At 34.6% G+C, this 15,651-nt stretch overlaps 2 protein-coding genes across 3 annotated transcripts; one reads left to right on the top strand and one right to left on the bottom strand.

Annotated features, from left to right (window-relative positions):
- Positions 1 to 3,164: 3,164 nt before the first annotated feature.
- Positions 3,165 to 11,032, top strand: LOC114384822 (carbon catabolite repressor protein 4 homolog 6). Its single transcript, XM_028344622.1, has 15 exons — positions 3,165 to 3,311; positions 3,404 to 3,785; positions 4,376 to 4,542; positions 5,156 to 5,221; positions 5,415 to 5,467; positions 6,097 to 6,178; positions 6,311 to 6,342; positions 7,777 to 7,858; positions 7,987 to 8,079; positions 8,168 to 8,200; positions 8,289 to 8,380; positions 8,463 to 9,597; positions 9,786 to 9,871; positions 10,133 to 10,217; positions 10,603 to 11,032. The coding sequence occupies exons 1-15, from the start codon at positions 3,225 to 3,227 to the stop codon at positions 10,684 to 10,686; spliced, it is 2,559 nt and encodes an 852-aa protein (XP_028200423.1). The 5' UTR covers positions 3,165 to 3,224; the 3' UTR covers positions 10,687 to 11,032.
- A 1,308-nt stretch (positions 11,033 to 12,340) lies between these two features.
- On the bottom strand, positions 12,341 to 14,728 carry LOC114383069 (probable histone H2A variant 3). Of its 2 annotated transcripts, none has more exons than XM_028342660.1 (2): positions 14,411 to 14,728; positions 12,341 to 12,907 (listed from the first exon to the last, which is right to left on the bottom strand). In XM_028342660.1, exons 1-2 carry the CDS (start codon positions 14,498 to 14,500, stop codon positions 12,611 to 12,613), a joined length of 387 nt encoding a protein of 128 aa, XP_028198461.1. In that variant the 5' UTR covers positions 14,501 to 14,728; the 3' UTR covers positions 12,341 to 12,610. The 2 variants fall into 2 exon arrangements, with proteins under 2 accessions (XP_028198461.1, XP_028198462.1); XM_028342661.1 differs by lacking the exon at positions 14,411 to 14,728 and adding an exon at positions 13,964 to 14,329.
- Between the last annotated feature and the right edge of the window lie 923 nt (positions 14,729 to 15,651).

The raw sequence follows: 15,651 nt of genomic DNA, 5'->3' as shown, positions 1-15,651 counted from the left end.
ATTCAGTTTCCATACATAAATAAAATAAAACCTGTAGTGTCATGGGGAAATACAGATATTACCCATAATAGTGTGATAATAAATAAAATATATTTTTACATCCCTGTTACAACATATCTGTGGAGAAAATATCTCTCAAAATACATCAAAGCAGTAAAGAAAACCAGGACCAAAGTAGACCACTTATCACACTAAAAGTACATAACTAACTAAGACACATTCTCGGAAGAATTGTCACTCTCCTCCTTAGATGTTTGCTCCAACTGCCTTAGTAATTTCTAGTACTCCTCGATCTCCTTGGACAACATGCCTTAATGGTCCACTAGGTATACTTATTGCATGTTGTATAAGAGAATATTGCCCCGCTCATCGTACTTCTCTAGAGTCAATAGGAATTCCAAAGCAGAACGTGACTCTTCCAATCCGAGATAAAATCAAGTATCTTCATAGAGAATGTCTATGCAACAAAGCTCTTCTTCTAATGGAAATTGAGGAATTTCAGAGCTTGGCTTCATTTATTCTTTATAACATTCGATAGATCCTAGGAGAATGTCTCTACAAAATAGATCTTAGACACAAAGTGTTAAATGAAGTCTTAAATGTAAACTTTAATGTCGTATCAGATCATGATTCCATCTTGCTACCATCTGAAACATCAATTGTAGACTTTGCAGAACATGTTTTGATAACGCATAAGACATAACTTTTAACCTTTGTATTTGTTTACATTTAATCAAAATAATTAAGGGTCTTGATTTGTCTTAAGACATAAATATATTTTGACCTAACAATGCCACAAATATAATAAAGGGCACAACAAAAGATTGAAGTTGACAACACTTCACTTTCCACATATTGTCACACACACTAAGGGTATATTAGAAAATGAATGGTAATTGCATTTGAAGATGCAAACCTATTGAAAGTTGAAGTTGTCCATGCGAAGTACTGATGAAAAGCATCATAATAGAAGACTGAAGAAATTGCACAATCTGACCTTGGGCAGTACACTAACACACCAATAATTGTACCTTTACTCAATATCTATGAAGCAAACTTCTTCAGAATGCTTTGGTGCTATGAAGATGCGTTAAGATTAATGAAGTTGTGTTGCTTCAAAAAGGCATATAAGTTGAACTTCATCAAAAGAATCTATACAATTATGAATTTTTTTCTCAACAAACATCAAAATGACTATTTTGATGATACTTTGGAATGCTCATTAGAAAAGTTCCTTAAAATTACTACATTAGAATGGTTCTGCAAGCTATCATTTCATGACAACTATCATGACTATTTACTTGCTCCAGAAGCCTATCAGTTGAGTGGGCTTCACTTCAATGGTCATCTTTGGAGCTATAAATGGATTTTCAAGGGGCATCTTGAGGACAAGTTGAAGCATTCCAACAAGAGAAACTCATGCTTAATCTTTGTGTGAGAAATTTATATTTTCTGCTTCAACCCTCTATATTGAGAGTGACTCACTTTTGTATTAAGCTTGTAATTTGTAATAGATGCTAGATAGAAGTGAGAGACTATATTTCTTGCGTGGAAACCCTCTGTGAGGTGAAAATCTATGTCCGTGCACTTTAAAACACAAAAACCCCTTTGTTGTTGTAAGTCAAACAATGGTTGTCAAGGTTAAAATCCAGTAGTGTTGTTGGTCTAATTGAGGCTAGGTTGAAAGTCTAATAGAAGTATTAGCAGGTTGTTGAAATTCAGTGGTTGGTTGTGTTTGTGAAATCTCATCTTAAAGGGCGAGGACTAGGCGTAGCTCAAGCTTGGGCTGAACCAGTATAAAAATCAATGTGCACTCTTTTTTCTTTCTCCTATTTGCACTATTTTTGAACAAATTTGTTTACTAGTTTTGTTAATCTTTAAAACAGAAAAAACTTTCACAATACACAAAAAACTGAACTAAGTTTATCAAAATCTTTTCAAATAAACAACCTTTTTGAAACAAGAGCTCTGAGTAGAGAATTTTTTTTCTCCAAAATTGCTTGCATCTTTGTTCTAAACTCAGAATAGTTCTTCATTTTCTAGGATTTTAAAATTTTGTAAAACTCCAATTCAACCCCCCTTCTTGAGGTGTTTTTGTCACTTCATTCAAAACGTAGGTATTGGGTTCGACCAAATAGAACAAAAAGCTAAGGAATTAGTAGCTAGCCTATTTAGGAAAATTGTTTTCTTTTTTTATCGGCCTATTTAGGAGATCCGTGACTTGGAAATGGAAGTACACTTGTTTGGAGGATAATGACTATATGGGGTGCTAGACATGGTGGTTCTAGCAGTGCTAATGAGGCAATGCGGAAATGGAGATAAAGGGACTCAACTTGGGTTAATGCTGTGACAGGCTAACAACAACAAAGAAAAAGGGATGGAGAGATTTTATTGAATAACAATCAGAATCCCGTTGAAAATTACATTGTTCTCTTCAAATGCATTATCTAAATACAATGTTAAAGATTTTTTTATCATCATTTTAGTCCTATATAAGGACCTATGTGGTAATATAATGCCCTAGATCTCTAAGGGACTAATTTGGTGACATTAAATCTTTGAAGGAATAGTTTTAGTGACAATCTTTGGAAGACTAATATGATGATCTAAATGTGTTTGGACAGAGCAATTTAGACTCATAATTCATTTTTTTTATAAAGAAAATCATTTATGATAAGAAATCTTATTAGATTTTTGTGAATTGAATATTATTAGATTGATTTGATTTTAGTTTAATGAATCCATTTAAAATTGAATTGGGTGACCAGTTTGAAGTTGTGGACCCGATCAAATCCCAATTCGACCTGCTTATAATTAAAATTACTAATATAAAAATCTTAAACTAAGTAAACCTTATTCTTAAGGTAATATATTACTTATCTTTAGATACATTATTTGAGTTTATCTTTTTCTACTTATTTTAAGATAATAATATTATTTTATAAATGATATTGTGAATACGTACTAATATTTTTTTTATGTTTATCATATGAATAATACAATGTTTTATAAATATTGATTTTTAAAATATCATTGTTATTCTTTCAAAAATATTCTTAGTATTTTTGAGTTTGAGATTTTTTTTTAATTTTTTCTTAACACTTAAAAGATGTATTATCTTAAGATAAATAAGCCATGCCCACGCGTCACCTTCGGGCGTGCATGAACGCGCCAGCTCATTTACTCGCGCACACTTTCACTCTCCCTTCTCTGTTTCTCCTACAATGCGACGCACTCCTCCCACCATCCATTTCATCGCCGCCACCGACACCGCCGCAGCCACCGCCACCTCAATGTCTTCACGCCCACTTGTACTCTCTCTCCTCACACATGTGCTTATCACAGTATCCACACATCCATGCACTCACCAACATAAACGCTCACTTTTTATTATTTTTCGCAGCACCGAGGACGCGGCAGAGGCTTCTCCGGCCGCCCCTACTCCGGCGACGCGCACTTACGCTCCGTCCGCGACGCCAATTTAGGACTCCGCCGTGGCGAGGGCGGAAGCTTCCTGAACCAAACGCCGCACCATCAGAATCCGCCTTACAATCCGAGGCCTCATCCGCCGCCGCCGCCTCACCATCATCGGCCTCAGTTCCGTCCATATCCGCCTCAGTTCCGTCCGCCTCCGCCGCAGTTTCGTCCGCATCCGATGCAATTTCGTCCGCCTCCGCCGTCTGATCACCGGCCGGCGTTTCGTCCGCCGCAGCATCTTCGGCCACGACCGCCAGATTATCGAGACTGGGAGCTTGCTTGGACTCCGCCGCCGCCTCCTCATTGTGGTAACCTCACTCTTGTGCTGCGTGATTGTGGCTTCCGTTTCAATCCTAGGGTTTAGGAAGAAGTTGTTTTAGGCGTATTGTGAAGGCTAATGTTTGTTTCCCAAAAGTTGCTGTATTGCATTGTTCAGCCAGTTAGATTATGATATGAAAACGTAATGTTGAGTGGTTTACTATGAATTCTGGTGGAGCAAGCACTAGCTTTAGGTTCTGACTTTTGATTTTTAATTATTATTTATTCTATAAATCAAACGCCAATAAGGAACAATTTTTGGGATAGATTGTTTGATAAATCGCTCTCGCTTCACTTGTGAATTTGGTCAGTTTGATTCAAAGATGAGGGCGTGTTGTTGGTAGGAAGAATTGTAATGTTCAAAATTTCAATCTTCTGCTTAAAGTGAATCTGAAGTAGGAACTGAATGTACATAAATAAAAATGTTGAGATTGATTATTTATTAGTGTTCCCTCTTGTGGTTTGATTATTTATCAATACTCCTCCTCCGTCCCACTCTCTGTTGCTCATAATTGATTGCTTTGGAAGTATATGTCATCAGACTAATTTAGCTTGTAATTTTTTTTTCTATGCTCAACAGAGCGGTTTAAAGTTCTTTCCTATAATATATTGGCTGACTACCTGGCTTTGGACCACCGGACCAAACTCTATTTTCACATACCTCGACACATTTTGGACTGGCAGTGGAGAAAGAGAAGCATAATTTTTGAGCTGGGGTTGTGGTCTGCTGATATCTTGTGTTTACAGGTTGATCAATTGTATTTATGTCACATATTTATTCCACAGTTCCTAATGCTTACACCTTGGCCAAATATGCTCATTTAACAAGTTTATGATCATGCTCTGTTGTAAAATTTAGTTTTGCTGGCTGATAATTGTGATATGATTCACAGATGTTGTACTTGGCAATCACATTTTAAGATAATGACATATTGTAAGAGAAAATCTTCACTTATAATAATTAATGCCAGAGTTGGAAATTTACATCTTGTCATTTATTATACCTCTTTTTAGGAAAAGAACTTTGCATTGGTTTCTAAACAAAATTTTTCAGTTACATTAACATCTCGGTAAGATTTATGTCTTAGGAATTTTAACATTTTCCTGTGGCCTTCTTTGCTGATCATGGGATCTTTATTTTTTAATTGTGGCGTGTGGGTACCAAAAACATAATGTACCCCAGGGCCCAGAGGCTTTCGCCATGCGAAGGTATGGGGAAGGGTCATTGTACGCAGCCTTACCCTAGCATATGCAAAGAGGCTGTTTCCGGATTTGTATGTGTGGGTACTGCACTCGGAAAATCTTATTGACCATAGAATTGTAAAAATATTTCCTTTTCATTTTATATTATCACTTCCAGGAGGTTGATAGATTTCATGAGTTGGAAGAGGAGTTGAAGCCTAAGGGATATAGCGGCATCTGGAAGGTGGGTTAGAACTTAGAATTGCTATTTGTCTTAAGGTTACATGACATCAGCATCCATATTCTAAACTTTTCTGTTAAGTGCTGCTTGTTCATTTTGATTGATTATTTGAATTAAATTTTGAAAGAAAAATAAACACTTCTGTTGCATTATAATAGTTCTTATAGATGTCTAATAGCATTCTGTCTACTTATAGATGCGTACAGGTAATCCAGTTGATGGCTGTGCAATCTTTTGGCGTAACTCAAGGTTCTCTACTGCTCTACTTTCCTCTGGATGCTACTTCATAATTATCATAGTAGAATTTGTTTTCTTCACTAGTGATTGTTTCACTGAATTCATGCACATGTAATTTTGTGAAGGTTTTTTTTGCCATGCAAAATTATGTGTATCCTTTGCAAAAAAAATTTATATGTGGCTGTGTGCTTTTTTATCCTTATTTATTTGGCTTATACAATTTTACAGCTTAGAATGATATTATCAAATTGTAGTATTCTACAATGAAATGATGTGTGGAAATATGATGTTTAAGCCAGAGTTTTGTCATATTAAAGATGTAATGTCATAATACCAAAAAAAAAAAGATGTAATTTCATTCAGTAATTTATTGACAAAATACAAATTGGAACCATTACTCCTCTGGTATACCTTGAGCGAAGGTGGGTCTTTTCTTTTTATGTATTTTTTTTCTTCATATGATCTTGTTGATACTTGATAGCTCTGTTTCATTTTGCGATTATTTGTATGTTATATATTAGCTTTCCCATATACTTTTTGGGGGTCGAGGGGCCTGACCTGTCTCGATGCTTCCATGATACTTTTGTTTGGAATTTTCTTTATTTTATACTTAATAATCTCATTACCATGATTTATCATAGGTTCAAACTGTTATACGAAGAATGCATTGAGTTTAATAAGCTGGGACTCAGGGATAATGTTGCTCAACTATGTGTACTAGAAGTACGTAATACTTTCATTCCATCCTCTGCTCTGTTCAATTTCTGTTGGCATAAACTGAGAATCTTTAATTGTCTTACTTTTCACCCCTTAATTGACGTGCTTGGATTTCCTTCCAATGTTTTCATCCTACAGTTCATTAATCAAAATGGATCTCTCCCATCCAGGTAATTACTCTTGTTGTTTAGGCTAATTTGATTTGTATATATCTCCTTTTGTATTCCTAAATTTTGAAAAGTGTAAGAATACCTATGTATCATATGCATAGTTATCAAATCTGAATAGAGGCGTGGAATTGTCAACCCCATAAATGATATAGTGGGATGGCTGCTGTACTAGACACAAAGATTACAGATGCAAGACAAATAGTTTATACTACATGCATATAAATACGTATAAATACTCAAAACAATGAATTATCCTGAACTAAAGATATATCCCTGTAATCAAAAGTCATAGTCTAAGCACAGTAAAACATAATTACCATAAAAAAGGAAGAGAGTGGAATTTTAAAAAAAATAACAGGGAGGTTGTGAATGCAAGGAACACAACACAGTGAAGAACACAAACAAAAATGAGCAGATACATGCATGGAAAGAGACTTGTGCTTGTGTAGGAACAGGAACAGAAACCTGTGGGTGTCAGAAAATGCCAGGCTTGGCCACAATATTGGTGAGCTGTGGGTCACAGGTTGGCTCGAAGCAGAGGTTAACTTCTTTGTTTTTTTTTAATTATGCATAATGCATGAATGTACAAGTAAGAAGGATTTCAAACTATCATGTTTCTATTGCCAAAAGTGGAGGAGAAATCCTAGAAATACGTAAAAAAGATTGGAAAACACAAAATGGGGGGGGCAAAGAGGAAACCTGTTTCAGTATTATGGCCGCAACAGCTATGACTATGAGTTGCTGCCATATATAAAAGCCTCAATCCACTTTGCTCAGCTCTGGATAGTGCCATTATAGAATTATTTGACTAATTTGATCATATAATGAAAATATAATGAAAGTAATGCCCTACAAGCTCCTGTACCGGCCAGTTACTGCAACCATTTATAGTATCCATACGATGAAATTATCGCCTTCTGCTTGTTTCAACAGTAAGAAAACCACAATCTCCACTCCATCCTCTTTTAAAAAAGATCTGTCTCATCTAGCATCTCACCTATCCCACAAATAGAGAAGAAACAGTTTTACTTTTTCAGAAACTTATTTTACTTTTCAAAAATTAAAGGCAACAAGTTAAAATTAATAAATGGAATTTAGTTTTAATTGAGGTCAATATTACAGTAATCGTGCTTAAAAAGCTTGGATGGTCCTTTTTTTTTGAGAAATAAGACATTTTGTTATGAAATAGGCTCACTAGAGTATTTTATTCTGTTGGCATATTATATTAGGATGGTTTACTGGGGTTGGGATTATTTGAGCTGACCTTTGATTGTATTAGGAATTTAGGATGCTTGCAGCTTTTCTTGTAATAACTGAGAAGTTTCATTGCCTTCAGTTCTTCCTTCTCATTTTTAATTATTATTAATTTTTTTACCATGGGAATTTTTGCCTTCTCAGTATATCATAACATAACTTAAATGTAACATTCTGCAGCTTGACAGGGTCTAGTAAAGTTGTGGTTTGCAACATTCATGTGCTTTACAATCCTAACAGGGGAGAAATTAAGCTTGGCCAGGTATGCACTGCCTGCTTGACATAACATTTTCTCATTTTGATGAAGCCATCTAAGATTCTGATACTGTAGTGTCTAAATATGATTTCAAATTCTTGTAATTTCTTTTTCCTTATATTTATTTCGAGCAGGTTCGAGTGCTGCTTGATAAGGCTAAAGCCGTTTCTAAACTCTGGAATGATGCCCCTGTAGCTATCTGTGGGGATTTTAATTGTACTCCCAAGGTTAGTTTTTCTATCATGCTTTTTCATTGTCATTATGTATAATGTTATCACAGCCTTTATGATATCAGCCATTTTTATCTTGTCTCAGAGTCCATTATATAACTTTATATCAGAACAGAAGGTATACTCTTTACTCTTTACTCTTTAGTTCTTTTCTTCCTCTGACCTTGATGTTAAACACAAAAAATGATATCTTTATATTATCACAGTTAGATCTGTCCGGAATAGATAGGAATAAGGTATCAGGACAAGCTTCTGCTACAATTCATGCATCAAAGCTCTATTATGGTCCTAATTCTAGGTAGACTTTTGCATTTGAGACATTTATTGGATTTCTTGCTTTATTCAAGAAATATCTGTTAAAATATTTTAAAATTTTGCAGTGAAATATCTGCTAATGGTTCAGTTCAGGCAACATCCACTGAAGGTGACAAAGAAGACATTGAACAAAATAATTCTCGGTTGGACACGAGGGACCTGGACACTAAATGTCACAGTTTGGATAATCAACATACTCAGACTGTTTCAGATATGTCTGTTAACTCTTGTACAAATGTTGATTGTGGAAAGGAAAGTGATGCATATGCAGGAAAAGATACTCAGGAAACTTCTGTTGACCATTCTAAGGTCTCTTGTGAAGTTGGTAGCATAAAAGAACCTAATCCTTCTTATAGTGAAGGTAGGATCCATATTGATCATGTAAATGGTGACATTCATGACATTACACCCGTGACCTTCTCAGCTCCTGAAGAAGTTCACAGTGATGCAACTTGGCTTGGCAGCAATGAACATATACCAAATGCTGTCCCAACTTCAAATAAAGAATTATTAATTGAAGAATCCAACTTGCATGTGCCTGAAGGGAATAAACATGTGGAGTTTGACTGTGCCCCAACCTCTCTCCAGGAAGATGATCAATCTTCCAAGATGAGGATTGATCTTGAGTCGATAGATCTAGACAATATAGAAATTTCTTCAACTAAACCATCCAGCCAGACTTCAGTTTCATGTGTATTTGAAGATGAAGATAGTCCATCTCATGAAGAAATTGATAATGACCAAAATAACAGCTCATCAACTTCATATCTAGTTGACAAATTACATCACTTGTCCAACATTACCTTTCCACCAGACATGAAAGAGAAATCATTCTTTGATGAGATGGATAAAACCATTATAGGTGGTGAAAGTGAAGATGGCAGCCGTTTTGTATCTTCCTTGCATAATGCTGGAGAAGTGGCTTTTGATCTTGGCTCATCAATGAAATCAGATCTTGAAAAGCCATATCAATCTGAGGAATTAGATTCTGCTTCCAACAACTTGTTGCTGCCCGTAGAAAGCATTGAAATGGAGGATTACTTATCTCCAAGGCAGATTTCTGAATCCATTAATTCAGAGCAAGCTACTTATACTCCAGCATTGTGGACTCCTATGGAGATAGAAACTGCAACAGGAAATGCAGACTGCACCTTCTTGGAGCACCCTTTACAGCTTAGGAGCACATATACTGAAGCTATGGTAGATCTAAAAGGATCTTCTGCACATTTTCTTTGAATTTCACTTTTATATACAAGCTATCACATCTTACATCTCATATTTAAAAGCTACAGTTAAAGACTTAAAAGTTGTATTTCCTTAAAACTTGTAAACTAGGTGCTCTTTCATATTATCTTATTGTGTACTAATCTCCCTTTGTATAAATGCAGGATTGTTCAGGGACTAGAGACCCCCATGGAGAGCCTCTGGTAACCAGTTATAATAGACGCTTCTTGGGAACTGTTGACTACATTTGGTTGGTGCTAAATTCTTCAAGTTTATCTGCTACTGTTTTGCTCTGCTGTGCTCTTTTTTTAATTGTAAAATCACAATAATTGCTCTGCTGCCATTGCTAAAGTTCTTATAGTTGCATGATATTCTTTTCATTAACATGGCTGATATGTGCATTTGAGTTTCAGTATGCATTCAAAATAATTGGCTGTATACTTAGCATGCTTAATTCAATGAAAGGAGTTAATAGGAATGCATTTTTTCTTTCCGTTGATTTGTCACTTAGGCGGTCTGAAGGTCTTCAAACAACCAGAGTTCTTGCTCCGATATCTAAACATGCCATGCAATGGACTCCGGGTTTCCCAACTAAGGTAAGAACTTCATAGTTTTGTGTGAATGATTGCAGATGGATGGGGTTCATAAGTGGGTTTTTTGGGACTTTTCTTTCACTCGTTATCATTATGTGTTACCCCCAACTCAGATAAGAGGCTATTGTTGTGAGGTTGCGACTTCAGAGGTGGATTCTTTCAGTAATAGAAGTTTAATGTACAGGGGGCGGGCATGCGCTCTCATCCTTGCTTGACTAGACCATTTTTTTCATACAATTTAGGTTTCCACGATAACCATAAGTGTTCATAACTGAACTGGATTCCTTTCATGTATAATTTCCCTTGCTGCATCCCTTGATTTTGCACACTGCTGCTTGAATGTGTAACTTCTGATTTTCAACTTTTTCTTTTCTTATCTGTTGTACAGAAATGGGGTAGTGATCATATTGCATTGGTTACCGAGTTGGCTTTCTTGAAAGACAGTACCGACACTAGCAACGATGTTAAATAGCAGTTTATTCGATCACCTGTGGGCTTATGCCATTGTTAGATCATCTGATGTGGTGCCAAGGCTTGGCCAGATTTTGACACCCTCAAGTGAAAATGTCAAGTCACATCCACAATTTTCATCGACACTCTTTCATTTGGATCCAAATCCCGTTCCTTAAGTTGCCCCCCTTAAAGTTTTATGTTTTAGGGAAGTTTAAAGGTTCTTTTGCAAAGGCTGAGACGTGTTTCTTTGTAAATTAAATATTTATTTTGATCCTCGTGTCACTTGTGCCTCGTGTCACTCGTGTACATTTAATAAAAACTAGCTCATGATATACAAATCTATATGCTGTTTTTTTTAGCTGTTAGTTAACTGGTTAAAAGATGGAATGGTTGGTGTCTTGGTGATATGATATTTGCTCAAATTTAGAGTTGTCGTTTTGTCCAGAATAATGTTACCCGATGAAACCGTTTGATGATTCAACAATGGGGATTTAAAACACTGTTTTATGATTCCTTATCTACGGTTTCCTTAATCGTTGGGACATCAACTAATGCGACATTGAGGAAAAAAAAATTATGAAGCTACGAATTATGATTCGGCTTAAATATATTGGTCGATGTAAATTTGTATTTTTTTATTTATTTTGGTTACATAAACTTTTTTTTTTTGTTTATTTTTAGTTTTTGTATGTTTGTGTTTTTTTTTTTTTAATTTTGATCCCGCTAAGATAGTTTTTATTTTTAGTCTTCGTGAGTTTTTATTTTTTTTAATTATGATATAGGTAAGTGCAAACTTATAGAAATTATAAATATAAGAATTGAAATCTTAAAAAGATTAAAATTGAATAAACACAAATTTATATGGACTAAAAATGAAAAAAATTATAAAACTAAAAGTAAAAAAACAAAAACTTATAGTAACTAAAATTAAGAAAATGAACTTATTGCTATCAAAAAAAAAAAAAAAATACTAACTTACAAGCCTTATCATTCTTCTAACATTTTTTTCACTCTGTTATATGCGCATGTTTGGCCATTGATTTTGAACAATAATATTTTTTTTCTTAGCCTCTTAAAAAGCTTACAAAAAATATTTTAATTAAATTAAGAAACTGAGAAAGTTACTTTAAAAAATTTGAATTTTCAATTCGGATCAAAGTTAACAAATTTATTCAGTTTCCTTAAAAAAATTATTCAGTTTATTTCTTTTTTTGTATTGAAAATTATTCATTTTAATTCAAACTAAATTTGTGTAATAATTTTATGAAATTAATTTTTTTTCATGGAATTGTAACACTGTACATTTTCTAAAAAAATTATATCTTATCAATTTTTTAGGGATATGATGTATTTATATATTTATTAGGTTTTAATTTTTAATTATATACTTTAAGCTATAATAAAATACTGTAAAAGATAGTATTAAAATGTTTATTTGATGCCTTCTAATTAAATTAAAAATAATGACACAAAAATTGAATAATCCAACTAATTCAAACCACTCTTGTATACAAAAATAATGATACTTCCAGGTTTCAAACTAACACATTTATCAGTTGCATCTTTGAATCTAGTAAAGCTAAAATATAATAGCACCAAGAAACTGGCAGCAAAAGCCTTTCCTTCACACATTCACAATTTTAAGGCAATTAAAAAGGCAAAAAGACAATAGCTTTAACGAGACACAAGAACCATCTTCCACAATAAAGACTAGACAGACAGGCAGTATCATCTAACATGCAGTACCATAGCACAAAAGTCAGCACATCAGTTCACAAAATTCAAATGAAGAAATCAGAAATTTTCAGATTTCTTTTGAAGGATGGTTCTAGTTCAACCAAACTAATAATGCAAGGGGCAAATTATCCACAGGTAAAAGATATAATTAAATTTACAGTGATTTTCATCTTTGATTCAAATAACTTATAAGTTATAAACCTTCCTCATTCCTTCGAAGATTTGTTGATAAGGGACTTGTGGATATGAGGAATAACACCTCCACCAGCTATTGTTCCTTTGATGAGGGTATCAAGTTCTTCATCTCCACGGATGGCAAGCTGTAGATGTCTTGGGGTAATACGCTTCACCTTCAGATCCTTGCTCGCATTGCCAGCCAACTCCAACACCTCTGCAGTTAAATACTCCAGGATGGCAGCAGAATAAACTGCAGCTGTTGCCCCAACTCTTCCATGTGCTGTCACCCTTGACTTCAGAAGACGATGAATGCGTCCAACAGGAAACTGCATCAAAAGATATTCAAGATGATAGACACAAGGGATGAAGTTAAGCAGATTATGATTATGCTTAGAAACAAGGGAGTATTAAACACAAACAGAAGTTCATAGTGATTTGTATCAATACTATGCAATCCAAGAATCAAAGAAATACGTTAATTAACCACTTGCAAGTTGCAACATTAGCTATGTTAAGCGATAACTCACTTGCCCTTCATTCAACCCCCGAAACATTTTTTTTAAAACAAAAATCTTGAGCTAAAAAGAAAATTGTCATTACTCAGTTATAGATCCAGACATTCAGTTACATAATTCAAAGATAATGGCCAATCCCAAAACAAAATCATTTTTATAGAAGAACCTACTGTAGCCATGGTACCTTGGAGTATGGATGAAGTGAATTAAACACATTACTGACTTACTAGTAGCACGTGGATTGCTCATTGACATAAATTTTTTGACTCTATAGTTCTTCCAAAATCATTTAATCCAGTAAACAAAAATTGGTCCAAGGAAGACAAGGGCACACCTAACATTAACCAGAAAAGGTCCAAAAAACCTCCTCAAAGACACTAACACTACACTCCAACCAAATGCACCAAAGGAGGATAGCATGGATTGCACATAGACACAAACTCCTACCTCTACCAAAATCGGCAATACTACAAGCAAGCAAACATTAGTCCAAGGACCTAGAGAACAACAAGCAATAGCCAAAAATGCCAAACAACGTATTCCACAAAAAAACAGTAGAACATAGTAAAAACAAACAAGGGACACCAATGCCAAAAAAGTGCCAACTTTATGTCACAAACCTTCTTTTACCATTACACAAAACAATTACCTTCCATGTTCACTAGGGAAATCTGGACATGACCCGTCATTTCAATTCAACAAACAGATGCAAGATAAGCATAACTCAGGCCAGGGCCTAGTCTTAATTGAAACTCCAAGAAAATCAGACAAACAGAACGAAATGGACTCATCAGTTTACAAACAAACAACCACAAATCAAGGTAACATGAACTAAAAGGAAGAAAAACAAACAAATGGAGATCGAACCCCTTCCCAACAAAACATGCACACCATCAACACCACACAGCAATTGTCAGATGAAGACATCATCTAATTCTCAAACTTAGGGCGTCTTGGTTGGGTAGACAGAAAATGGGTCATCGAAAAACTGAAAAATTGAGAATGAAAACCTCTTCATAGGTGTAAAATTAAAAAAAAAAAAGTACCTCATTTTCACTCATGGTTAATTTTCTTTTTACCAGAACTCAAAAACCATAAACTAATAAAACTACCAAAAAATTCTAGTTGTCCTTTCCCTATCAAGAAAAGAAAAGAAAAAACCTATTCCTCAGACAAAGAGAAACAAGATAAATGTAGTAAACATGTGGATCCAAAAGAAAAAGACTGAGAAAGATGAAATTTTGTGACAGCGTGATAAGTGGGAAACACAAAATGATCAAACTTTGAAGAAGAGAGAGAATGTGAGAGAGGAACCTGAAGACCGGCTCTTGAGGAGCGAGAAATTGGTTTTTTCTTATCTTTGTCCTTAGCAGTTATCAAACCCTTTGCGCCTTTCCCTGACATGTCGAGCTTTCAATCTTTCAACCGCGCCTTTCCCCTTCTCAGCCACAGCACAGCGTTTTCTATTCTAGGCTTTATCAAGGAACATGTCATGAATTACCCCTGCCTCTTTTCATGTTCCAACACTTAAAAAAAAAAAAAAAAAACTAGTCATGTACCTTGCGTACTTCGATTTCCCGTTAGTTTCGAGAGCAATTTACATAATTTTATAAGTCATTGTTATGTTTATCATAAATATATATTTTAGTGTAATGCGTTTTTTATAGCAAAATGAAAAATATATAAAAATATACATATTTTTGAATGAAAGTTTTTATTATTTGTTTTTAATAAGATCTTTTTGATAAAAGAATAGAATTTTCTCAAATATAGTTGCATATAAGTTAAAGTTAATATTTTTTTAAAGAATATAGAGTATTAGAGATAGAGGAAATAAAATTTTAATAAAAGAAAGTGACTAGTTTTAACCCGTAAGATACTTCGGTTGCTTGTGGTCTAAAAAGGAGCATTGATGACATTTCCATAGTCCTTGTTTAGTGTTTAGACCATGACATGTGTGGTCTATCTGTCTTGCAACACGTGGCTTAATATTTATTTTGTGTTTGACCCTCCTCCGTCTTTCTCTTTATCTTCTATCTTCTATCCTCTTTTTTCTTTTTGGTTTAATTACTTATTTAGTTTTTATAGTTTTCAAACTTATCTCTTTTAGTCATTGTAATTAATAAGTGGATTTTTTAGTTCTTATAGTTTATCTTTTAATTCTCAATAGGTTCCTTACTGTTAAAATTGTTTAACATCGTTAAATAATGTTGGCCAAGGACCTTTTGTATAGCATGAGTTTTTAATTGGGAGGGAACTCAATAGTTCTTAAGCGTGCAAAGGAAGGAAGTCCCACTCAGAACTCTCACTCAAAACTCTCACTTGCACATCAGTAGAACGCTCACCGACGACAGGTGTGTTTTCGTTGCTCTTCTTGCATCGCACCGACTTTTGATTGCATTTTCAATTCATCTCACTCTCAGCCACTCAAAACTCATTGCGATTTGCTTCATTAGTTAGTAGAAGGAGTCCATCAAGGTTGATTTATTGTGAGTGTGGAAGGAGGTTAAGGTTGTTTATTTCATGAACTGAAAGGAATTTGGGGCAGATTCTTC

This window comes from Glycine soja, chromosome 14, assembly GCF_004193775.1.
Source record: "Glycine soja cultivar W05 chromosome 14, ASM419377v2, whole genome shotgun sequence".
Taxonomy (NCBI): Eukaryota; Viridiplantae; Streptophyta; class Magnoliopsida; order Fabales; family Fabaceae; genus Glycine; species Glycine soja.
This window is presented reverse-complemented; position numbering and strand designations above follow the sequence as displayed.

Coding starts and splice junctions, on each gene's coding strand:
- LOC114383069 (XM_028342660.1), bottom strand. CDS start 14,500: ATGTCAGGGAAAGGCGCAAAGGGTTTGATAACTGCTAAGGACAAAGAT. Junction 12,908..14,410: donor CCTCAAGAGCCGGTCTTCAG/GTTCCTCTCTCA, acceptor CTTTTGATGCAG/TTTCCTGTTGGACGCATTCA.
- LOC114384822 (XM_028344622.1), top strand. CDS start 3,225: ATGCGACGCACTCCTCCCACCATCCATTTCATCGCCGCCACCGACACC. Junction 8,080..8,167: donor ATTTTAATTGTACTCCCAAG/GTTAGTTTTTCT, acceptor ATCTTGTCTCAG/AGTCCATTATATAACTTTAT. Junction 9,872..10,132: donor GGAACTGTTGACTACATTTG/GTTGGTGCTAAA, acceptor TTTGTCACTTAG/GCGGTCTGAAGGTCTTCAAA.